General features: G+C 33.1%; 1 protein-coding gene across 8 annotated transcripts in view; it reads left to right on the forward strand.

Annotated features, from left to right (window-relative positions):
• Positions 1-27391, forward strand: part of Kcnt2 (potassium sodium-activated channel subfamily T member 2) — a 335807-nt gene that overhangs the window by 221710 nt on the left and 86706 nt on the right. For all 8 annotated transcript variants that reach the window (XM_063239808.1, XM_063239807.1, XM_063239809.1 and 5 more), the window contains 4 exons: positions 960-1189; positions 5234-5447; positions 7561-7666; positions 19100-19272. In XM_063239808.1, the coding sequence (XP_063095878.1) occupies positions 960-1189; positions 5234-5447; positions 7561-7666; positions 19100-19272 (723 nt within the window). The remainder of the gene's footprint in view (positions 1-959; positions 1190-5233; positions 5448-7560; positions 7667-19099; positions 19273-27391) is intronic.

Raw genomic sequence — 27391 nt, forward strand, 5'->3', positions numbered from 1 at the left:
TAGAGTTGACAACAAATTAAAAAAATAGTAATAAAATGTCTAAAAACCACACAAATTAAAAAAAAAACTTTACTGATGACACTTGTTTCTGACAAAGAATGTTAAAAGTAAAATTGAAGCATTCAATTTTTTTCCTTTTTGAGAAAAATATTCATGTAAGAAATGAAAATGTAGGTATATCATAAAATAACCTATTTTTTATATTTTAAATATAGTATACTATATCTAAGGGATTCATAATATATATGGTATATTTTACCAGCCTAATACATGTTGCATTTTAATGTTCAATGTATATATATGTGTGTGTATACACACAGATACACACATACATGTTATTTTTGTTTAAAATATTTTAAACATTGGTTTAAGCTTGGTATCTAACATAAAGTTGCATAAAAATATTTAAGTAGATTATTACATTCAAAGTTATTTCTTCTAGTTAAATGCACAATTATTCAGGAATTTTTAAAAATTATTTCTGAAACTGCAAGTAAATCAAACATGGTAGAAATAATATTAAAAGAAATTCAGAGCCCCTTGATCTCTTTCAGATAGCCTTTTGAAGGTTCTTTCTTTAGATCAATAATTTTTAAACTTTTTTGATTAAAGAAATTTTGCTTTTATTTTTGACCAAAGCAATTTTTTTAATAAAAATTGGATTATTCTTCTTACATGACATATCCTCTGATGTTTTATGTTTACTATCTTTTTGTCATAGTTATGTTAGGTTAATAGAGATTGTATTTTCACATGAATATCTTTTTTTCCCTAAAAATGAGGATCTTAAGCCTTTAGGATTGTTTCAAGCTTCAAAATTCTGTGATTTGCAGTTTTAGTTTTCTGATTTACAATAGTATGCTAATTTTCTTACTTAAGTAAACTTTAAAAAAAGATATATCCTGTGACATTAGCTGAATAGCAATTCTTAAATTCTTATTTTCTTTTTTTCAATTAAGGTTTGGTGTCTGCTTGATTGGTGTTAGGAGGGAGGATAATAAAAACATTTTGCTGAATCCAGGTCCTCGATACATTATGAATGCAACAGACATATGCTTTTATATTAATATTACCAAAGAAGAGAACTCAGCATTTAAGAACCAAGACCAGCAGCGAAAAAACAATGTATCAAGGTCGTTTTATCATGGACCTTCCAGGTTACCTGTACATAGCATAATTGCCAGCATGGGTAAGTACAAATAAGTCAGAAAAAATAAGTCTAAGTTAGCCTTTGGCCTATTAAAAAAGGAACAAGAAATATATTTTCCTTTTATTAAAATCTCAAGCAAAACTGAAAATGAGTGTTCATATTACAAACTATGACTAGATAGACAGAACACAATTTTAAACTAATTTAGGAAAAGATATTATAAAAATATGTCAATACTTATTTTATATACAACACCTGACTTTTATATTTATCATGTAAATTATCTAACCAATTATTCACACAGGCTATTTCCAATGCTATCAGTTTTTCTCAAAATTCTATTTCCATTTTCCATCTCATTGTCATCATTGACTTGGCTTCTGTGACACACACATGCACACACACACACACACACACACACACACACAAGAAAAGTGCAAGGAAAAAAAGTACAGTAGATCTCAACAAATAAGAATAACTGTAATATTTTGTCACCAGTCCACCTAGAGGTTTATAAATGTTTAGTTTTTGCACCAGAAAAATACAATATACCTGTTAAATAATTCTAAAACTTTTACTTAATCAATGGATTCAACCTCTTGCTTCTTCTCAAATTCTACACTCCTTAATTCATCTCTATTATCTAACTTCTGTTTCTGTATGTATGTATGTATGTATGTATGTATGTATGCATTTAGCAAAACAGCACACTGACCCCCTCCTCCTCTTCATTCCTTCCTCCTTCTATCCTTTCTCATTCTTCAAAGTGATGCATAGAAACAAAAACAGGTACTTTTGAACCTCATAGTGTGACATCTTTGTAAATTCCTAAAAAGCATCGTCTTCTATTGAAGGCTTGAAATCTTATGCAGGTTGTGTCTTTATTCCGTTCAGCCTGTAGTCACAGCACTGAAATTTCTTGAGCAAGGTTATCATTTTCCTCCTCATAGACTCTCTTTATAGCAAAGAAAAACATTGGCTGAGTTTTTCTTTAAAGAATCTAGTGTTTTCTATGTACCCCACATCCATTTTCCCAGATTGTCTCATGTGGTCAACTGTGCTCCAGAAAATGGCACTGTCTTTACCTAAATTACTAATGTAAAACCTCTTCACAGCAATGTGTTCAATATTCAACTGGCTATCAAATATTTCTGTCTGAGTGCCTTATAGAAATAACCAATATACCAGATTATAGAAATAACCAATACACCATATTCAGAAGATTGAGACTCCCCACCCGATTCCCTCCATTTTTGTTTGTTAAAAACAAATGACACCATTATTTTTCAATTTGTAAAGTCATAATCTAACTCACACTTCCTTCCTCCTTTCATTCCTCATAAATCAACATTCTATTAAATCTGATCACAGTATGGCCCCTAAAATAATGCACATCTTCTCATGTTCATGACCAGATATCCCTGTAGTCTGTGCTTTGTCATCCTGCCCTGGAGCTGTTGGATGAAACTTCTTGTCTTCCCTCCATTTTCTCTAATCTTTTTGTCCTGCACTCTATTCTTTGCTGTACACCATGGTGATAATATTTAAAGATAATTTTGATGTCATTCTCTTTAATCAGACATTTCACCTGTCCCCTTTCCTCAGTGGAAAAGTGTCTAACAGCATGGCTGTCAGAATGTCCAGTTTGCATGAGGCAATCCCAGTTTCTCTGGGGCAGCACAAGATTACATAGAGTGTTCTAGCGTGATTGTTAGGAGCATTCCATTTCACTCTTAGAAGCACTGAAGTTGCAAGATAAATTATAGCCACTTTACTTACAGACTTTCAAAAATGATTTCTTATTTTTATGGCATCACATTTTACTACCCTTTTAATTACTCTCTTAAACTGTCACACTAAATTCTTTTCAGTCTTCACTAATGTTTTGTCACCAGTAGACCTTAGCCATTAAATTTCAACTGACACGACTACACTCTGCCCCATTATTATTTAAGTAACCACTCTAATCCTTTATATCACAGTCTAAAAACTATCATACTTACTCAGACGTATTTCATGGGGAAAAAAAAGCTGGGAATATAACTCAGCAGTACAGTGCCTACCTGGTAAGCACAGATTTGATTCCTAGTAGAAACAAACAAACAAAAAATTTGAAACAAACAAAAAAATACATATTTCACGGCCTATGTAGATGCATTTTTTCATAATTCAGCAACTGTTTGTTAAATACCTAATATGTATCATAACTCTCCTAAGTATTCATGATTTAAAAATCATTAGTCAACAAAACTCTGTAGCTTATAGACGTTAGAGTCTATCTTGGGGAGGAATGGCAATACATATAAACATTGTATAAAGTAAGTGAATTATTTAGTATGTTAGAAAGTAGTAGGAAAAAAGAAAACAGAACTAGGAGAAGGAATTATGAATTCAGGGAGGACTAGATTTTTAAGTGATTTGGTTAGTGGCCCTATTAGAAAGGGACAGTTGTCCAAATACTGGAAGGAAATGGGAAATTTAGTCCAGTAAATGTCTTGAGAAAAAACATTTTGGGCAGAGACAGTCATTAGCTCAAAGAGCACGTGGTGGGAGCTTGACTGAGTGTTCCTGGACTGGTAAAGTGACCCTGTGACTTGGGACAGTGAGTGATAAAAGGATAAGAGATGAAGAGGGACTGGGGGTAAGAGGTCAGATCACATGAGCTTTTTAAATCAAGTGAGAATCACTGCAAGGTTTTAAGCAGAATAACTGCCTGATGTCACCTAAATTCACTTACAGATACTTAGGCTGCTGTGGAGAATAGATGTTTCGAGGCAAGTATCAGATTGTTTTAAAAAAATGCTAAGAAAGAGAGATTCCAGATATATCTTGAAGATTGCAGTGTACAGAATCCCTTAAAGAATTGCAAGCGAGCTACGAGCAGGGCTACAGAATTTGGAAGGGATCTGAGACTGTTGTTTTGAACTGCTTGGTAAAAGAAATAGCAATTGAGATAGAGAAAGCTGTGAGGAATGCAGATTGGATTCCAGGGAATACAGAGTTTAGTTTGGAACAAACTGGATTTCAGATGCCTCTTAGACATCAAGAGAAAGAAGTCAAACAGGAAGTTAGATGTAAGAATCTATATTTCAGGAGCTAGTGCAGTTTGCAAAATCAAATTTAGATTTTGGAGCTTATATATTCTTCTAAAGTCATAAGACAGGAAAAGATCATTTAAAAAATGAGTACTAAAAAAATCTGAAAACAAAGAATAGATTTAGCAGCAAACCAACAAGAAATAACAGGGAAATATGAAAAACTCCTCTCAAACACTGGGGAGGAGCCACTGACAAGGGGTAGGAAACCCTGAGTGGTGTCTAGAACACCAGTGAGCCAGCTGTATGAAGGTAGTTGCACTATAAGACATGTCAGTGATGCTGATGGATTATATAAGAAGAAGAGTAGTGAATGTCAATTGAATTTGTTTATTTTTCTTTCCTCCCATGCTGGGGATCGAACCCACAGCCTCATCCATGTGTGTTTTCAAATCCATTTTATTTGAGGATAAAGAGAATGAAAAAAATGAAGAAGAAGAGGAGGAAAAGAAGAAAAAGGAGGAAGAGGAGGAAAAACGGAGGGCAAGAAGGGGAGGGGAGGAGGAGAAAGAGAAAGAAGAAGAGGAAGAAGAAAAGGAAGAAAAAGAAGAACAAAATTTCAAGACATATCAATCAGGGCAACAACATCAATTGAATTTAATAATTGAATGATTATTTTTCTGTAAGAATTCTTCCAATAAAATAGTGCTGAAGATTGCCAGATTGGAGTAGGTTGAAGAAGGAATGATAAAAGACAAATTAGAAACACTGGGTCTAGAAAACTCTTACAAAAATTTCCACAAAGAGGAGCCAAGAAATGGCTTGGAAGTTGCAGTAGAAGGACAAGGAATTGAGAAAAATTTCTTACCTAGGGAAAACAACAGAAAGAAATAATTAGCTTTTAGTACTCAAGATGTATATGTCATATATATATGTGTTTGTATGTACAGATAATGATTATTATATTTTATTAACTTTAATGCTGTCTGATCAATATGCCATTTAGGTGGCAACCATCTTGATGCATTTTCATGTTTCATTGCTTTAGGTACCGTGGCCATAGATTTACAAGACACGAGTTGTAGATCAGCAAGTGGTCCCACGCTGTCTCTTCCTGTAGAGGGAAGCAAAGAAATAAGAAGACCCAGCATTGCTCCTGTTTTAGAGGTGGCAGACACATCATCAATTCAAACATGCGATCTTCTAAGTGACCAATCAGAAGATGAAACTGCACCAGATGAAGAAGTTTCTTCAAACTTAGAGTAGGTTTAGACAGTCTTAAGTGTGAGATTATTTGGTTTTTGCGCTAATATCCTCAAATGTTACATTTATGTACCACATTCATAGTGAAGAGGCTAAAATTCTTACCTGATGGACATTCTAGACTCATTCCTTTGCAATTGTACCAACATCCTCCTGCTGACCACTGTCTTTTTGACTGCAGAGCATTCTAAGCCTTCAAGTTTCTGGCTTCAACGTATCATTTTTCAGCCTCATTTTTGTCTAAATTATTTAATATTCATATATATGTCTTGTATGTATTATGCATATTCATTTTCCTAGGATATAAGCTGCATTTTCCCAAACATATTTTTATGGTGTTGCGCCTTCTACCGTTAATATCTTTTATTCCTTATCTGTGTTGAAGTTTAGTCAATTTTTCACTGTCATGCAAGCACAGCTTCCTACAGGAAGCCTTTGCTTTCTCTCTCACTAGTTTCTACCTATTTCATTCCATATGCAACAGTCATGTTTTGTTTGTGAATAAAAGAAATGCCCTTGTTTCTACACTTCCATAATGTTACAGTGCCTATGTCATATTAGTCATATTTTATCCTGAAGTACTATTTGTTTACATATTTTATTCCACATGTTATATTGCCACAGGAAAATGGAAAGAAAGTATAGTAGTTCACAACTCTGACCGTGGAGACTAGTAGGTTGCATTTGTTATGCTAACTCCATCTTGTTCTGGTGATGGTAGAGGTGATTCATTAAACCATGTGGCCTATGTCTTCTTGACTAGTAAATGACATGTAATTACTACCCCACAACATTATATGAAGATTAAGATAATGAGAAAAAGTATTGATGACAATGTTTTGTGTACATCAAGCAGCTAGTTAATATTGATTAACATTAGTAATAGTGGCATTGGTGACATCACCTAACATTTTCCCCAGTATCTGCATTTAAATTCATTTAAGGTTGAGCTACATTAAAATAAACTGAAATATACTGAAACTTAAAAAAATCTCTTTTTGAAAAATTTCACATGCTTTTATTTCACCTACTACAAGGAAATGGAGGCACCCATAGAATAAAAACCTCTCTTGAAGAAGTTAGTCTGAGCCTCCAATGTATTTATGGGAATCAGGGTGGAAATGGGAGGTGTGGGAAACAGTGTGCGTGCAAGAAATATTTTAAAGTGTGACTGAAATTCTTTCATTAAGTGTCTGAAAAAAATCAGTGGTAAAGGTTTTCATTTCTAAAATAAAGTGTAGGGGATATTGAAGTAACTGGGGAGATTGCCAACTTATCAAACTTGTCTGGAAAAACAGTTTCAACTAGTTTCAAAGCTCGTGGTTTCTCAGATAAAGGGAAATCAGAGCTTTTTTTGAGGGAGGAGGAGGTAAAAGAATGTTTGTTCTATTTTACTTCCTAATTATCATTTGTGTTCTAGTTTAGAAGACCCACTGTTTGTACCAATACAGCCAAAATACGCAGGTGGCTATTTTGTAAACGTTAGCAAACAAACTAAATGTCTTTGGTAATATTTTAAGTGTGATTGCAGCAAAAACTATTTTAACTAATTAACTCAATCATTTGCTCCTTTTTGGCTTTGCATTCATGGGTAATGAATATTGATAAAGTGAATCAAAGTAAGGCATTTTGCTTTAAATATATTTTGTAAAATTTACATTACTATTTTTAAAAATATATTTATATCTTCTAAGTTGAGAGTTGTGAATTTTTCTAGAAAGAAACTAGTAAGTTAGTAAGACAGACTTTACATTATTACATTACAATTATTGTGCTTTCTTGAAGCCAAACACATATTTGTATAATACATAAGGAAATAAGAATGTGTTAAAATAAGATACTTTTATAGATACAAAACTAAAACTGCATAACTTCTAGGTGACAGAAGATACTATATTGATTTTTTCAACTTTTTAAAAATGTAAATTACCTTTACCTCTCAAGTCTTTAGTGATCTAGACTTAATCTTTGAGTCATAATTACCCATTTTTTAATAAACTGTTGACTTTATCAAAATATGACTGCAATGCAGAGTTACTGATTCTATTTTATTGTAACGAGAACATGGTCATAATTTAATTTTCCATTGGTAGTATTTCATATTTTTTGCAGGTATGCTAAAGGCTACCCACCTTATTCGCCATATATAGGAAGTTCACCTACTTTTTGTCATCTCCTCCATGAAAAAGTGCCATTTTGCTGCTTAAGACTAGACAAGGTAAGCATTTATTATAGCCCTCATTTTCCCTGGTAATATCATAGCACTATGTAATTTCATCTATTTAAATAATACATATAGTATTGTGACTAAAGTATGCTTAAAGGATATTCTTTGCAAATGTTATCTGAAGTGGTTAATTTTCCATTTGTAATTTCACTAAAGATTATACAAATATTTTATTCTTCTACTTTAGCCAAGTGTATCGATGAGTTATATTTTTAAGGGAAGAAAAAGAGGTACCAGGATCTTAAAACTGGGAATCCTTAACATCCAATGCCTCCCAAAATCACTTTGACCGAATGTGCATTTTTCATTTTACCATTTTTACATTAAAAAGTTTCAATGTGAAGTCTCTTGAAATCGTTAGAGCAGTCAGCTCTAATACAATAAGCATAAAAATGCATCTGTGAATAGTCATGAGGCAGTATACATATTTTGCCTAATATTTTCTTTTGCATCCTTTGTGTAGTTGTTGGTTTAAATATATATGGTCTAAAGAAGCTGCTCAAACAAAATAAAATTTGAGAATTCTAGTTTTTTATCTTATAGTCAGTGGGCAATATAGATAAAAAATAAGAACTTTATGTGCACCATAGGTATCCAAAGGTCCCACCAATTCCACCAAAATTTGGAGTTAAGAGTTAAAATTCCAATTTGTCATTTAAAAAGTGTACATTTTAAGCAACTAGCTTCACCAATAAATGTTTAGTTTTCTCTTCTGTAAGGTGAATATAATTTTACTACAAACTTTGTAGTGCTCTTGTAAGGATTAGGATTATATATGTTTAATTTAATAACAAAGGAATTTAATAACTGAGTAGGTACCTAATTCACTTTGTTAATGTTCTTATTACTTAATTTATTTTGCTAGTATTCATATTATTTTACATAAGCATTACAAATTTTGGTTCTTGCTATCATTCTTTTTTTTAAATTTTATTTAAAGAGAAAAAACAAAACAGAAAAAGGGTAGAAATAATACATAATTTCAAAAAAATGAACAGTAAGAAATCATTAGTTGACAAATTACATATTGTCCTGTTAGAAATAGTTGTTCAAGTTACCAAAGTAAAACGTACAAAATGAACATTCAAACGGCGAGACTGCAAACAGTTCTGTTCAATGATCCAACAAAAACTTAGTAGTATGGTGATCAATCCTACACACTTAAACATACACGCAGTTATATCCATTAAAGCACTTTCTTTTTGTCTTTTCTGTCAATAGCAATCACACATTTTGGTTTTTATTACTCCTACAGTTCTCATTACATTTTACACTAGAGACACAATGTGATAATTATAAATATGATTCTTACTTATTTTACTAATGAGGATAGTCTGGAGGTGTCTCCATTTACCTATGAAAGCCTCAAGATCATCCTTTTTATAGCTGAGTAATATTCCTGAGTATAATATAATATTCCTTTTTATAGCTGAGTGATATAGCTGAGTGTATAAAAATACCACATCTTTTCCATCTATTCTGTGATTGCTGGGCATCTTGGTTGTTTCCAAGATTTGGCTATTACAAATTCTGCTGCTATGAACATGGGTGCACATATATCACTGTGATATGACCTTCTTAGTTTTTCTGGGAAAATACCCAGGAGGGGAATAGCTGAATTGAGTTGAACTTCCAATCCTAGTCTTCTGAGAATTCTTAATACTGATTTCCATAGTGGTTGCACCAGTCTATACTCCCACGAATAATGGAGCAGCATTCCTTTTTCCCCACAGCCATAACCAACATTTGTTATCAGTTGATTTCTTGATGGCAGCTATTCTTTCCAGAGTGAGACGAAATATCAGTGCATTTCTTGAAGACCAGTGATGGTGAACATTCCTTCATGTATTTATTTGCCATTTGTATTTCTTTATCTGACAATTGTGCGTTCAGGTCAGATGCCTATTTTTGGAGAGGGTGTTTGAATTTGGGGGGCGTGATGTTTTTCAATTCTTTATATGTTTTGGATATAAGTTCTTTGTGCGAGGGATTGATGACTAAAATTCTTTCCCATTCTGTGGGTTTTCTTTTCAATAATATGACATCCCAGTTGTTGATTCCTTGAAGTGTTTCCCAAGCAGTTTGTGTTTTGTTAATGAATTCTCTGCCTACCCCTATGTCTCCAAAATTTCTACCTCTTGTCTTCCAGTAGATTTAGTGATTCTGTTTTAATATTTAGGTCTTTGATCCATTTAGACTTTAGTTTTGTGCATGGTAATAGACATGGATCTAGTTTCAGTGTTTGGCATGTGCAGAGCTAATTTTTCCAACACCATTTATTAAAGAGGCTATCCTTCCAGTAAACATGTTTAGCCCCTTTGTCAAATACCAGGTGGCTGAGTACCTTTGTAGTTGTGCTTGTATCTTCTAATCTGTTCCATTGATCCTCAGGTCTATTTCTTTGCCAGTACCATGCTGATTTTATCATTGTGGCTTTGTAGTAAAGTTTCAAGTCAGGAATTGAGATGCCTCTTGCCTTGCCTTTGTTGTCTAGAATTGCCTTTCTTATTCTAGGTTTATTCTGTTTCCAAATGAATTTTAGGAGTATTTCTTCTAGATCTGTGAGGTATGTTAATGGTATTTTGAGTGGGATTGTGTTAAGTCTGTAACAGTTTTGGGAGTATAGCCATTTTCACAATGTTGGTTTTTTCCTACAAGCCAAGAATAAGGAATATGCTTTCATTTTCTAATATCCTCTTCAATCTCCTTTTTTAGTATTGCATAATTTCCAGCATATAGGTCTTTTACATTCTTAATTAGGTTAATTCCTAAGTATTTCATTTTTTTATTTCATTTTTTAAGATGTGATGGGTGATATTTCCATAATTTCTCTTTCAATGAGTTTTTTGTTTGTGTACAGGAATGCTATTGATTTTTGAGTGTTGACTTTGTATCTAGCTACACTGCTGAATTTGTTTATTATGTTTAGTAGTCTTTTAATGGAGTTTTTCAGGTCTTCTATATAGAGTATCATATCATCTGCAAATAATGATAATTTAACTTCTTCCTTTCCTATCTTTATTCTTTTTATTTCTCTCTCTTGTCTGATTGCCTTGGCTAGTGCTTCCAGAACTATATTGAATAAGTGTGATGATAGTGGACATCCTTGTCTTGTTCCTGAATTTAAAGTGAAAGCTTTCAATTTTTGTCCATTTGTATAATGTTGGCTGTTGGTTTGTCATAGATAGCCTTTATAAGATTGATGTAGACCCTGTGTATTCCAAGTTTCTGAAAGATTTTTATTGTGAACATGTGTTGGATTTTATCGAAAGCTTTTTCTGCATCTATTGAGGTGACCATGTGGTTTTTGTTTTTAACTCTGTTGATATGGTGTATTACATTTATTGATTTGTGTATGTTAAACCATGCATTCCTGTGATGCATCCCAGTTGGTCATGATGTATAATCTTCTAGATATTTGCTGAATTCTATTTGCCGGTTGTTTTATTGAGAATCTTTTCATCAATGTTCATTAGTGAGAGGGTCTACAGTTCTCCTTTTTGGTTAGGACTTTCTCTGGTTTTGGAATCAGAATAATACTTGTCTCAAGGAATGATTTAGGGAGGTTTTCATTGAAGACTTTAATGAGTATTGGCATCAAATCTTCTTTTCTTGTAGAATTTCTTGTAGAATTCAGCTATGAATCCATCACGACTTGGGCCTTTCTTTGTTGGTAACTTTTAAATTTCATTTTCAATTTCAATAGCTGATATTGGGTTATTCAAAATTGCTATATCTTCTTGGTTGAGCTTTGGTAGTACATATGTTTCTAGAAATCTGTCCATTTCCTCTGTGTTTTCCACTGTATATGAGTAGAGATTTTCAAAACAGGTATTTATGATCTTTTGAACGTCCATGGGATCTTTAGTAATTTCCCCCTTTTCAGTCCTTATTGCATGAATTTGGGTTTTTCTTTCTTTTTCTTGATAAAGGTAGCTAGAGGTTTGTCAATGTTGTTTATTCTCTCAAAAACAGCTTTTTGATTCATTAATTCTTTGTATTGTTTTTTAGTTTCAATTACAGTGATTTCTGCTCTAATCTTTACAATTTCCTCTCTTCTATGAGCTTGGATCTTAACTTGCTCTTCTTTTTGTAGAAGCTTGAGATGAAGGATTAGGTTGTTTATTTGTGCATGTACTGTTTTCGTGATGCGACAATTTATTGCTGTATATGTCCCTCCTAACACCACTTTCATTGCATCCCACAGATTACAGTATATTGTTTTTGCATTTTCATTGAACTGTAGGTATTGCTTTATTTCTTCTTTAATTCCATGTGCAGCTCAGTGGTTATTCAAAAGACTGTTTTTAGTTTCAGTGTATCTATGCAGGTTTTGCAATTTTCTTACCATTAATTTCCAATTTCAGTGTGGTATGGTCAGATATTACACATGGGATAATTTCAATACCTTTGCAATTACTTAAGAATGTTTTCTGGGATAATATGTGTTCCGTTTTGGAGAATGTCCCATGCATAGTTGAGAAGAATGTGTATTCTGATGTGGTTGGGTGAAACACTGTGTAAACATCTACTAAGTCCAATTGCTTGCAGGTATGATTCAGTTCTATTATTTCTTTGCTGATTTTTGTCTAGTTGATCTATCTCTTTGTGACAATGGGTTGTTAAGATGCCCTGTTACAATTGTGTTTTTGCGTATTTGGTTTTTCATGTCCATTAGTATCTGTCTTATATAGTTGGGTGCCCCTGTATTTGGTAAATATATTTATAATTGTTAGTTCTTCCTCTTGAACTTTTCCACTAATGAATATGTAGTGACCTTCTTTATCTCTTTTAATCATGTTAGGTTTGAAGTTCATGTTGTCTGCAAATAGAATAGTGACTCCTGCTTTTTTCTGGGTTCCTGTTGCATGGAACATTGTTTTCGATCCTTTGACTTTTAATCTATGAATATCCTTTTAGGTCAGATGTGTTTCTTGTATGCAGCATATTGTGGGATTATGTTCCTTGATCCATTCGGTGAATGTATTTCTTTTAATAGGTGAATTGAGGCCATTTAGATTTATGGATGTCACTGATATGTACTGGCTCAACTTTGCCATGTTATCTTCCAGTTGTTTGCTTTCTGCTTTTCCCCCCTTGTTTAATTGCTTGTCCTACCTGGTGGTTTCTTTCTGTTGTTGTTCTGGAGTTTGTGGTCATTTTTATCTCTATCTAGTATGTCTTTCAATACTCTTTCTAGGATTGCTTTGGTGGACGTGAATTTCTTCAGTTGTTCTTTTTCATGGAAGTATCTTGTTTCTCCATTAAATTTGAATGAAAGTTTTTCTGGGTACATCAGTCTGGGTTGAAAGTTGTTTTCTTTCAGGCCTTGAAATACCTCACTCCAAGCTTGTCTTGACTTGAGGGTTTGTGCTGAAAATTCTGCTGTGATTCCAATGGGCTTTCCTTGATAGGTGAGTTATGTCTTTTCTCTAACAACTTTTAGTATTCTGTTTTTATGCTGTATGTCTGAGATCTTACTTATTATATGTCTGAGTGTAGATTTATGTTGGTTGTGACTATTTGGCATTCTATATGCCTCACTTATCTACATGTCAGATTTTTTCCCCATGTTTGGGAGATTTTCTGCTATTACTACTGTGAATATTTTACTGTCATTTGCATTGACTCCTGCATCTTCACTGATGCCTATTAATCTTATGTTGTTACTATTGGAATCATCTTGAAGCTGCTGGATTGTCATTTCATGCTGCTTTGTTATTTTTAAAAGTTCTATCTGTTCATGATTACTAATTGTGATCCTGGCCTCAAGGTCCAAAATCTTATCCTCAGCTTTATTTATATGGTTTTGGCAGCTTTAAATAGAATTTTTTGTTTCTTGGATGTCTCTTTGGGTTTGTTTCATGAAGTCTGCTTATTTTCTATATTGTTCATTCAAGGTTTCAATCAGTTTCCCATGCTCCTGTGCTTTTTCTCTATTTCTTCTTTAGCTGTGCTCAAGGTTCTTATTTCTGTCTTCATATGGAGGACTACCTCTAATTTGATTTCCTCTATAATCCCATGGAGTTGTTTTTGTTTTTTTATTTCACTCACTATCTTTTCAGATATTTCCAGTGTATTGCTTTTGAAGTCCTCTATTTAATGTCCCCTGTACTTGCTCCTGGTGGACTAGATGTTTGAGATTGCATTTTGCTTTTCATTTTGCCATTTTCCCCTTTTGAATTAATATTTGGTCTTTCAGTCCCATTAATGTCAACTGATGGTAGTGTGTATCTTGGGGTTCTACTGTAAGGTTGATGTTTGTCCAATTGCTGGATCCTACAGGGAAGAGGTGGGCCAGTCACCTGACTTCCCACTGCATGGCCTGTTGGGTGAGTCTTATATTCTTCCTGGGTTGACAAGCCTAGAAGTATTGATGTTGGTGAACTTTTAGTTCCTGTTATTACTTTATCTTCAGGTTATTCCAGGTCACCAAATCTTCCTGTCTACAGTGTTTGTGTTGGCTGAGGCCCTACTGTGTCCCTATTGTGTGCCTATATGTTTCATAAGCCCTTTTGATTTTCTCCAAGTTGAGGGAGTCCTTATTGGCACACTCTTCACCCTGCCTGATGTTTTCTGTGTGTAGGAAGGGGTCACCCACATTCTTGTCAGACTCACCAAGGTCTTACAGTTAGTTGGAGGGAGCTTTACTACTGGCCCTATTTACCCACTGTCTTAGTTACTTTTTACTTGTCGCTGAGACAAAATCCCTGATGCCCAAAGTTGGGAAAGGAAAGGTTTATTTCTTACAGTTTTTGGACGTTTCAGTCCATACTCAGTTGGCTCCAAGGCAGGGTAGCATGGTGGGGCCGCAGTTCATGGCAGCTTCAAACAGCAAGGCAGAAACCAGCAAAACAGAGAAAGACACACCTTCTTCCTGGCATTACACTGCATGCTTGGGTGTGGGTGGAGCACTGATACCATCACTCCAAGCTCTAGACAATGAACCAATCACAAATGTATAATGCAAATGCATGAGGCCTGAGGTCCACCAACATAAACCATGACACCTACTGTACATCTCTATTTTAGAGGCATACTTACCACACTGACTGGAGCCTGCTGAGATCTTCTGTTTGGGTGAGGCAGTTACTGAATCTCTCTTCAAGCTAGCACAGTTAATCCACTGTAGTCCAAGGTCCTGGGAGAAAGGGTGGGAGCTGAAGATCAATAGCAGTATTAGGTCCAATAGGTAAGGAGTGCCCTTGAGGGGCCAGTAGATGTCCTAGGTTCGGTGTCTGCTGAGCATGGGCCAAGGTCTCAGGGTGGTATGACGTTCCTCAGTGCGGGCAGGAGTTGCACAGGAAGTGTGTGGCTGCATAGGCCGAGGTCTGAGGGCAGTACGCATTCCTCGGGGCCAGCAGCAGGAAGTGCGTGGTGGCACAGGGCAAAGTCCCAGGGCAGTGCAGCATTCCTCAGTGCCCACTGGAGTCTCATAGGAAGCATGCAGCTGCATGACCCAAGGTCTGAGGGCAGCACCTGTTTACTGAAGCCAGCGGGAGTCGTGCAGGAACCATGCACTTGCTGAGAATCTTAATGTCAACCACCATGCAGCTTGAAGGTCTCCTAGGGTCTTTCTTATTCTGGCTGTAGCTTGTAGAAGTCACAGAAAGCAGTCCATCCAGCTAAGGTCCTCTCCCCAACCAAGTAAGCACAAGCACTTTGGCCTATTGTTATCATTCTTGAATAAGAAGATTAAGAGAATATTAGAAAATTCCTTTGCCCTCACACCTAAATGTTGATCGTGGCCCATACATATGAACAATTCTGTCCTATTTTCTGCAGTCTTTATTTTAATTTGATCTTCTGAAACATTTGATATTTATTTCCAGCTATGCATTTATAACTAAATTTAGTAAATCCTTTAATAACAAGGATACTTGCATCGATCCCTTCCATGACTAATTTTTCCTGCTACTTATTGTTTATAATATTCTTATTGTATTGCTTAAAGAAGGTACTTGATATCATACATTTCAGCAATAAGAATACCTGGTCTCCTTTCTTATAGCTTTTACTTCTTTTTTATATACAGTTAAAGAGGAATAATGTATTAGAAACCCAAAGATTAGAAAGGATTTATGGCCAACAAAATAGCTCAGCGGCCTAAGAGCCTACATGGCAAGAGTAAGGTCATGAGTTTGATACAACAACAACAACAACAACAACAAAAACCCAGGATTTATCTTCAACTAAAGAACCTGGTCCATCTGCAAATCTAAACTTTTAGAGATGAGCATTGGTAAATAAATAATAACTGAGTATTTACCATTAACGGTTCTTTACTGTATTACCTGGCATTTTACCATGTTAAAAAAGCAAAGCTTCTGAGTTTTTCTTGTCGCCACATACCTGGGACTGCTGGTTACAGAAATAGCATTAGGATGGTAGGAGGTGTGTGCTATTTCTTTACCTGAGAGTATTAATAATGCATCAAATATCTTTCCATTAGTGACACTGCCTTGTTCTTTATCATTTTTGTTGATATTTTCCGTCTCTTATACTTCGGATCTCTTTTTTCTATTCATTTTTCTACTCTTAGTCATTAAAATTTGTTAGTGAAATTTGTCTTTGACAAATTTTTCTTAATCATATTCTCCCTTGAAACCTTATTTTGTCTTTTTTCTTAAAACAAACAAATAAACAACCAAAAAAGTTTTGTGTAGTGTCAAATTTTAGGACACTAGTTTCTCTCTCTCTCTCTCTCTCTCTCTCTCTCTCTCTCTCTCTTTCTATCTCTCTCTCTCCCTCTCTGAATAATACTTAAAGAATTTATTCATTGAGGAAGCCAGAAGCGGTCATTAATCTAAAGCCCTACAAGCAAAAGTTCTTGCTACATGACTCGCCTGCCCATTGGATCCCGATTTAAACGGTTTTACCTGAGTAATTGCACTCATAATCTTACTGGTTGACCATAGTTCTGTCTCGCTTTACGCCCGCCTGCTTTGCAAGTTCCCACTTTTCCTCACCGTGGACCCTGCCTTGCCTCATGGTTTGCAGTATGAAAGATTCTAGAAAAGACAGAGACTTTGGCAACCTACTCAGGACCCCTTCTGTCTCTTTCTCAGACAGACACTTTCTCTCTATAAATATATTCTGCTCTTGAAAGAATTTATTCACCTGATTCTTAAGTAAAATAATTAAGTTAGCCAGTACCCTAACTCTTGAAAGCTCTCTGTGAATGTAATTTTCATAGTCTTTACATTTTAACTGCTTTTGTTTATTACTGTTTTGATTACATTCTCTATAATTTCAGCCACATCTTAAAGAGATAATGTGTCTATGTACAACAACAACAAAAAAAATGGTTTTCAACATCAAAAATAAGAGCCACAGTTTAACTGTACAATATTAGGGATTCTGTGGTAGGTATAGCTATAGCAACGTGGACAACTTAAATGTCAGTATCATCATTATGAATGTGACAATAAAGAAAAAAATCTTTAGAGGAGTGCAGCACAGCATCCTGAAAACTTTTGGTTTCTACCATACAAAGCAAATAGGAGTATTCACATTTTAACAAATCTGTACAAAGCGTAAGAAACTGACTTATGGGATCGTCATCCCACCTTGATGATAAGAGTCTTTCTAGAAATGTAGCATAACCATAAACAATTTGTAAATCTAGTATCTATGTGCTGACAGCCCTAGAACTCAGGAAATTGATTTAAAGAACTCAATATGGCCAACATGGATCACTTTTACATGCCTTCCTTGAATCTTAGTGAATGCTCAGTATGTCTTATAATATTTCTCTATGATGTACATCAAGATCATTTGGTTTTTAGCAAAAGAAACAATGTCTTTTAGCAGCAATTAAAGCACCTTCAAGAAGACTTAAAAAAAATACAATTTCTAATTAGAAAAGCCATATTTTAAAATACCTATACAAGATTAAGCTGCTGAAATTTAGTAACTGAAAAGGATAGGTCAATATTTTCCGTTTTTAGCACTTTCAGATCTTTATTTTGTGCTTCTTGTTCCAGTTGAAGAGTTAGTCCATCTTCCAGTTTTGTTTCTTGTAGGCAGTTTTTCTTTTTCTATGGGTGCCTTTAAGATCTTATTGTCTTGAGTTTCTGTGCTTTTATAATATGTAGGATTGTGCATTTCTTTTTACTTAGATCCATAGTTTCCTAATGATTTGAATTTCTAATCATTTTTAGAAAGTTGTCCATCAGTATTCTCTTAAATAAGTCTTCTTTTTGATTCTGACATCTCTTTTTAAGATATTCTTATTAAATATGTGTTAAATATTCTCAAACTGTCTTCTATACCTTTTGATTTTTCTTTCCTTGTTTCAATTTCTTTCATTTTCTGCTTTGCATTTGAGGAACGTTTTCAGCCCTGCCCTGTGATTGGTGCCTTCAGCTGCATATATGTGCAATTTAAATCATCGTTTGAGTTCTACTGTTTAGTCTGAAGAGATACATAGAAATAGATACATTTTTTAACATCTGTCTTGGGTACTTTAAAGTCTCCTGTTTTTTGTTCATGCTTTAAATGCTTTCTCTTGTTTCTTTAAACATATTATCCATGCAAAACTCATTATTGTGAGTTCACAACAATACATGTAGTCTTTGTGAATATAATTATTTTATTATGATCTGTTTATTCATGATGCATACCTCCTCCAGTATTTTGTAATGTTTTGCTGTAGAATAGTGGCAAAGAATATCCCAAAGAGAACTAATTTAAACTCAAATAAATAAGAAAGAAACCCATACAGAGCCATGTAACAGTGAAAGTAGAATATCAAAGCAGTTTTCCATGTAGGCATTTTAATTTAAAAACATCCTTGCTATAGTAATATTAATCTCAGTGAATTTCAGACTCTCAGGAAATAGCAGAATACCTCAGACTAACTATGAACTTTGGCAATGTGTTGTTCTTGGTTTTTTTTTGTTGTTGTTGTTGTTGTTATTTTTTATTACTTTACTTTTGGATATTTGCATCGTTATCAGCACAACTTTGCTATGCATGTAGGCAGTATTTTTCTCTTTTTCTTTCTTTTTTAGTTCATCACTTTAAATTCTCAGTGCTAGAAATATTTCTGGGGCTATTTATTTATAGCATTATTATAGTTCTGGAAATGAAAGTTGTAGGTAAATAATTTTTCAGTATAGATGCTCAGCTGTTATCTAGTAGGAGGTTTTAATATACAACTGGGCATGTGCACACACATACTGCTAGCTCTTTGAACATCAAGCATCACTTTTATTGATCCATTTGCCTACTCCATGAATGCGTGTTTTCTTACCTTACATTGAAGAGCTGGACAAAGATAAATGTAACCATCTTCACATTTATTAGAATATAAGGATTTATTTAATTAGATTAATTTTATACTTCATTATGTGCTATTTTTTTTTACATTTAGTGGAGTATAAAGATGATATTTCTTTGTGTGTAATTTTTCTTTTCTAGAGTTGCCAGCATAACTACTATGAGGATGCAAAAGCCTATGGATTCAAAAATAAACTTATTATAGTTGCAGCTGAAACAGCTGGAAATGGATTGTATAATTTTATTGTTCCTCTCAGGGCATATTATAGACCAAAGAAAGAACTTAATCCCATAGTACTGCTACTGGATAACCCGTAAGTATATTTTAAAATACATGAGCATGACAAAGAGTTTTTAATATTACATTATGTATACAAAAATAATTGACTTTAATTTGTGGGTAGCATTTTAAATCAGATACATTATGGTACATAATTCTTTGGGAGACAAATTCTGTGCTGTGACAAAGTCATTGAATATAGTTATACTTTAAAATTATTACTTAAAATGTCACTGGAAAATTGTAAGACTTTTGAAATTATTTTATTAGCAGCCATCCATTCATAATGCCATGGGAAATAAGCTACTGTTGCAACTAATGGAGTTTTTCTTAAATTAATTAATTAGCCTGTAAAAATTCTGCTGACACTGAACTATTTTCTTATATTTCTAATGAACCATTAATCATCATAGAAGCACTGATTGATCCATTTTTATATGTTCTAACATGGTGTATCATCATGCATTATCAATGTACTATTTTAAAAACTATGTAATATTGTATAAGTAATGTTTTATCACATATATTGATTTTGAGGCTAATCAATTGACTAATTATTGTGAAATAAAATTACTTAAGTACTTTATAAATTCTGCAAACGTTAATATAGCTCTCTGAAGGTAATTGTCAAAAACATTTTTCCTCCTAATTTATCCCTTTCTGTGACTGAAAATTAATAGCAGGGGGCTTTATCAAGCTAATATTTTATAATCCTTCATTTTCTTCATACATTCCAACATGTTGTAAATTTCAGAAGAAAGTAAATTCACCAAATTCTGTTGTTTTGTTACTGTTTTAAAATTTACCACACGTTTCTCAGAACCGGTATTATAACTTTATGATACAATATTCTTCATGGTATTGGTTTTTCTGAATATACCAATATCAAAATACTCACTTGATGTCTCTTTTTTAGTGACATCTTCACAGCCCTACCACTAAAAATTGAGCACACTGGTAGACTTTTTACCTGAAAATTTTGCAGGTATGGTGCTAGAGTGACTTTCTTTTGTATTAAGGAAAAGAGCGACAATGAGGGTAGGCTTGGGCGAAAGGAAATTTGAACCCAATGTCAGGGCAAAGGCAAGCATATTTAAACAAATCTTAGGGAGAGAAAACTGAGTGTGAGATAACTGACTATAGCAATGGACAGGTTGCTAAGCCCTCCCACGCCTTCTGATCACATCCTTAATTCTGAAGCTTTTCTGGCAGAAAGCTGTGGAGGGTTGAGTGGGCTTACACAAGAGAGCTGCTAAATTGACTATGTGTACTCAAATTTGTCAAGTTTTGATTCTCTTTATGATGTGCCCACTCCCCTCATGACAGAATTTTCAAATTTAGAGTAGCCTCATTTTAGAAGACTTGGGTCAAATGGTTCAATTCAAGTCCCAGGTTTCTGGAAGAACTAAAGAAGCTTGAGAAGAAAGTCATGGAACTGTTTATAGTATCCTTCTCGTAGAATTGTCAGCAAAGACTGCCTTTTCTTCTTCTTTACTTTATTTCAAGATGAAAATCCTTGTCCTGATCTGTAACTCTCCCCCATAAAAAATCTACCCTTTCAAACTTGGGAGTGGAGTTATCTCTGTGAAATCAAGAATGTGTTAGTTACCTGTGTGAGTGGAACAAATTCCTGTCACATGCAGCTTGAAGGAAAGGCTTACTTAGGGTCACAGTAGGCTGGTTAGGGGGAAAGCATCTTGGCCGAAGGACGTGATGGAGCAAAGCTGCTCACTTCCCGCTGTCAGGAGAGCAGAATCCAGGGAAGAGAATCCTAGAATGGTATAGCACGGCTCCAGTGACCTGCTTTCCCAGATAGGACCACACAGCCCTACTTCCTCGCAGCACATTGAGCTCAAATAATCATCACATAGATGTCCCATCTTTGAGGACATGAGCATTTTGCAGGACATTTTTGATCCAAATTATAAAACAGAGTGACTCCTCTTTCTCAGTCTCCAGTCTTGTTATGCAGTGTCATCTCAGAAACACTAATTTCCCTGTTTTGACCACATGATTCAAGCCGGTAGGAGCTAAGAAATCATTTCCCTGTTCACCTCACATAAGGCAGCTACCTCCATCCCTCTTTGGTTTTGAACAAGGAAATTACAAAATGCCTGATTCTGAAATGATGAGTCATTACAATCCTAATGTTTATTAGGATTATCAAGTTATGTGATTGTAGAGGCTTAATTCCTTTAGTCATTACAGAATAATCTGGAAATTTCCTTTAATTAGGTGCCAAATATATATTTTCAGACATTTCCATAAACTAAAGCCTGAGTGACTCAAATACACTAGCATTTTTTATTTTACAGTTGGTGTAAAAATTAACCAAAGCAGTTATATGAGCTTTCGCAAGGTCAATTTTAGGTTTAGAATCTTCTATGCAACTCCTAACTCTGTTCTTAGGGCTATACATTCTTACAGGTTTTTGATTTTAGAAATCATAAATATATGTGTATATATATATATATATATATATATATATATATATGTATCATCAGTTATTTTTGGAAGCAAGAATATTTTTAATATCAGAATCCTTTTGCATTAAAAATTACATTACTCTTCCTAATGATTTACACTTTAGAATCCAACTGTTCAAAAGATACTATTTGATTATTACTGTAAAGTTTGATTTTATTACAATGTATTATTATATTTTTATCTGTCACAATTATTTTGATATATTTGTTAGGTTGAAAAATCTTTGCTGTAAGATCTAATAGCTTTCTGTATATTTCCTAAAAGTGCTAACATTTTAATTTGCTTTTCTCTGCTAACTTTTTTGGTCAAGAATAAGGAAACAAAAACTAAACACTAATAAATAATGTTCCCAGATGTTTTATGCAATCTTTTTTTTTTATTTTTAAAGAGATGCATATTCCTCTGGAATTGGTAGTATTTTGCAATTGATGTTACAATGTTACCTGAAACACTGATATTTCTTCTTTAAAAATACTTTCATGCTCTACAAACTTTACAGTGGCGGTTGTATACAATTCTAAATTATTACTTAGTTTTCAGAATGTTACTCTGAATTATAATTGACATGACAATCCTTAAAATAAAATTGGTGCATGACTATTTAGGAAATTTAGTCAAAAGATCAATTAATTCACTATAACAAATTTTTAGAACAACAGATCATAAGCATGGAATTTTAAAATGTGAGTAAAATTTGTAATGCACACAATATGATGAAATAAGTGTTCCCAATATTTTCTAATAGAATTCTACAACACAATGGAAATTAAATAGAAGTGTCATCAAAAAACATCTTTCACTTAGTTTATTAGAGCAAGTCTGATTTTCAACAGTTCATTAGAGCTAGTGTCAATTCTCATAAGCTGGCTCTCTGTTCTTTTTTTCTGTTATGCCATATTAATACCAGATATTTTGATACAACCCTATAATAAAGGTCATCTAGTCATCTTATAACACCAGAAAAGCAAATCAAAAGCTAGAATACATAACCCAAAACTACACAAAGGTGAAGTGAAAGATCCAGGCTTCACTCTGTTTTTACCAAAAATTTCTTTAAACTACCCATTTATTAGTCTTTCACATATAATACCAAGAAAACTTCAATTTATTTTTAAAAATAATGATAAATATATTTAATAAATTAGTGTCTTATTAGAAAAATTCTAACGTTGAGCTCAGAAAGATTTGAGATAGAGGGCTAAGCTTACCCTTTTAAACTTATTAAATGTTCTTGAATGTAAGCCTCAATTTTAATTTGGAAATGGATTAGGACACTTGGCAGGTTCTTGTGAAGTCCTGTGAGGTAATACACATAGAGCATCAGCAAAAACTGACACCGGAGAGGCAGACAGGAAGCTTGCCTTCTGTCATCAACAAAACGAAACAAAAGCATGAACAAATAAAAGAACACTGTCACTATTCAGGATGCTTGGTTCATTTTGGTAAGGACCCAGTTAGTTGAAAAAATGAAGTTTGAGTAGTTGCAATTAAACTTCAATATTTTATGGATAAATAAACTATGCAAAAGTAGAATTACGAAATGCTAATATAAAGACACTCATTTCTTGAATTAGAAGTAACAAAATTAAGTTTCTTATGGTTTATAATTCATTGGAAAGAAATAATGGTTTTGAATTTTGTAAAGAGTGAAGAATTACAAACCTTTTCATTTCTTAGCAATCACTAGCAATTTAGTATTTGGGTATAATGGCAATTTCTGAAGATTTTATGAGAATCAGATTTTAGACTAGTCATTTTTCTTAATAAAGTTAGTTAGAACTATAATTAATATGCTCATTTTTCTATTTATTAAGATCAATTACTTTTTATTTATGTTAAATTGTTTTTTATTACTACCTAATTTCAGCCTGCTTTATTTTGCTCAGAAAAGTTATTTTGCCCTAGATCTTTTTTCTTGCTGTATTTATCTTTCTGTTACTGATTTGAAGTGATTCTTTATATATTTTGAGCTCCGTATTTTTATTTTTTTAAAATTTTATTTAAAAGGAAAAACAAAAAACAAAACAAAATAAAGCAGTATAAGGGTACAATTAATACAGAACTACAGAAAAAAAAAAAAAACAGTAAGAAATCACCAGTTAATAGATTACAATTACCATCCTAGAGACAGTTGCTCAAGTCACAGTATCAAAGCATACAAAGTGGACATTCAAACAGGAGATTGCAAACAGTTGTGTTCAATGATCCAACCAAAAACATTAATATGGGCATCTATTTAACATCCCTAAACACACTTGCAGTTGTGTACTTTAGAGCACCTTTTTTTCCTCTTTTTTACAACACATTTTGGGTTTTATTACTCCTTAGTTCTTATTAATTTTTTTTGGAAGAGAATAAAGTCAAATATGGCAAAACAAAGCTGTCGGTCAAAACCAAGGATAGACATAGTACATGATGTAAAACAGAGTACAAGGTTATTGACAATGGTTACCATAATGCCTCTTGGACTTCCTTAAGAAGAATTGTCTATCTCATTAGGTATTATAAAGTTGAACAAAACAGTAGAGAACAAGACCAATAAAACCTAAACCTTGTAAACACTACAGGACTTCCAAAAAGATAATAGTCAAACCAGAATGGGCATCTTAATGAATCTTACTGCCTTCAAAGTAGTTGCCTATACTTTCATAATTGATACTATCATACAGAATGGAACAGAGTCTAATCAGTCAAAACAAGATAATGGGAGTATTACAGGACTTCAAATCAAGTTCATAGGAAATCAAATAAGTTACTATAATATATCCTGCTAATTTTTTTGATTTTTCCCCTTAATTAAAAAATCATAAAAAATAACAATAATTTTTTAATGAATAAGGATGAGCTCCGTATTTTTAATAAATAATTTTGACACTTATTGCTTACATGTAAGAATTTTATGATAAGCTTTATAGTTAAATTTGTAAATAAAATTTTTACAACTTTTCTTAATGCAAATTCTAAATAGGACTTCTCTATTTAGAAGTCAGATTTTTAAAAATTTTATGTATTCTATTTTATTGCACTAATGATTTCCTTTTTCTACACTCAATTTTTCATCTGTATTTTAGGGTACAGTATGAGAAAAGGACATCTATTTTTATGAACATTGCACTTATTTGTTTAGTGTTTCTCAATAATAATGTTTCTTAAAGAAAGTCAGTGTTTGCTAATTAAGTGTCTTCCAAAGAGTGAAAAGATTGATCTGTTAAGGGCCTATAATTATGCTATTCAATTACTAAGCAGATTGGTGTCATAAACACTGATGCCAATGTTTTAAAATGTTTTGGCACAAACATGCAAATGAAAATTAATTTTTCTTTATGTTTCAGGTTGTCTTCTAAATGATTTTTCTCAACAGCAGTATTAAATATACCATATCTGTTTGTTTTAGCAAACAATATGACAGTACTCTTTTTACAATAAATAACTTTGATGGGGATTATATATTTACCAGGGCTAAAGAGGGTTTATAATGTAACTCCAACATGCAACAATGAATCATGCTACTACAATTTCAAAGCAAGTTGTAAGAATTTTAAGATTCCTTGCCAACTTTAAATATACTGGTTTGGCAGCATTATGTGTGATTTATGTGTAACTAAAATATGTGAGTTTCACAAATCAAGGCAATCGTTCTGATGATCAATTAGTTTTCATAATTTCCACTGATTAAATCAACAAAATCCAAAGGCTTTATTCTCAACTTTAACTCTAACAGAAAGATTGACATAGCATAGAGACAAGCTTTGTCTCGATACTTATTACAAGGAAATTTTTCAATGTTCTTGTTGAACTGAATAACTCAATATTGTTAAATGTGGTTTCAAGGTTTTAGAAGAAAGGTACATCTGTTGAACAGAGGGTCAAAGAAGACTATATAGAAGAATTGAAATGATCTCTACCTATCAGGAAAGAGATTATCAATTACTAATGAAGAAATGGACCCAACTCTGATACATGAGCTATTGGCACTTGAAATATTTTATCTGACTGGAACTATATAAAAAGTTAGGAAAACATAAAATAATACTAGTAACCCCCAAAGACATAGGTAAATGGATTTTTCAAATTACCACAAAATCTGACTGTGGCTCAATGCTTCTGGTACTTGAAGCCCTATGTGTGCTTCTGCAGTTGTGAACCGTGTGGAATTAGCAATTAGAATTGCTCTCCTATTTTTCAAAAGGACATTCCTAGAAAAAATTTCGTAAGAATCTCTACCTAAGTTGCTATCAGATTGTTACTCCCAATGTGTACAGTTTGTTGAAAACCATACATGTACATCAGAAACTTTAAGAAGTTATAAATTGTAATATATATAATATATATTACATATGACAATATATATGTATATACTTAATGTACATTCTGAGAACGTTTTGGAGAAATTATATCTAGTACAACAAATTATTCAAATTTGTTCCTTCTAGTGTTATACTTAATAACATTATAGTAGAAATGGCAACAAAAACTGGGCAAAAAATGAAACTAATTTACAAACTAAATTATTGAAGACCCTTTAGATGAATCATGGTACACTTAGAATCTGTAACAATATTGGGTCAATTAAATGATTAAATAAATATAATGTTTGGAGTGCTTAATCAAAATTATAACAGTTATAGTCATCAGAAGGTTTCTTATGCTTTGCTGTACTGAAGTTTCCTTTTTCATTAGACACAGAAAGACAGTCCAAAGGGAAAATTAAGACAAAGAGGAAAAAGAGTTCTTCTAGCTGAGTCTAAGCAACTGATAATTACAGGTGCTTTAATTTCCTGATTGAAAATTTCCTTCCTCTTCTATACCAGCAAACTCTTACACATTTTTTCCAAATGAAGTAGCACTTCTCTGAACTCTTCCCTGCCTCCTGAGTGCTGTGCTGATTTTCAGATTGAAACATTCATTTTGCTGCTTTTGTACATTTGTTCACTATTCTCTGTATATCTAAAAAGCTAACATTGTATTCTCTTAAAAATGTCACTCTCTGATTGTGTTTATTACAGAAAGTAAAATTTACAGATGTATGTATGCTAAGCAAATAAAAGAATGAATAGATGTATTCTAAAGTAAAAATAGTATACTATTTTTCAGTTTTTCATTTAGTGGCTCTTTCCTCAAATAAGCATATAAAGAATCATATACAATGTGTATTGAGTATGTTAATAAACTAAAAAATGAAATATTTTCATTGTAACTTTTGTGTAGTACATATTTGCATGAGCATAGAGTCTAGTTACTTGCCATGTTAACTATAGTTGAGCATATTATGGTTATATACATTCCAGAGAAAAATTATGCTTAATAGGAATGCATAATAGTTTAATAAGCATTTGCACCCTATACCTTTGGAAAGTCATTTTTTTCTTTATGTTCAAAGCCTCTATGTGAAAAACTTTAAAATTCACTGATAAGATTTTAGCCATAATTAAGAATGTTAGTTTAGCAGTTTGTAGAATTATGCCATAATGTTTCTGATTTATAAAGGTGAAATTCATTTATAATTCTATTGTGCAATCCAGAACAAATGCAAACAATATTTTCTGACTAATGTTAAGGAAAAAGCACTTAGTATTAATCTTGTCAGTAATATTTAGTTTTGGAAATGCAAACTAAGTCAATTGCTTCCTTTCCCTAGAAGTGCTGCCACTGTTGTGACACTGTGT

This window comes from Cavia porcellus, unplaced genomic scaffold (genome assembly GCF_034190915.1).
Source record: "Cavia porcellus strain 051 isolate PalLab524CR breed Dunkin Hartley unplaced genomic scaffold, mCavPor4.1 scaffold_29, whole genome shotgun sequence".
Lineage (NCBI taxonomy): Eukaryota > Metazoa > Chordata > Mammalia > Rodentia > Caviidae > Cavia > Cavia porcellus.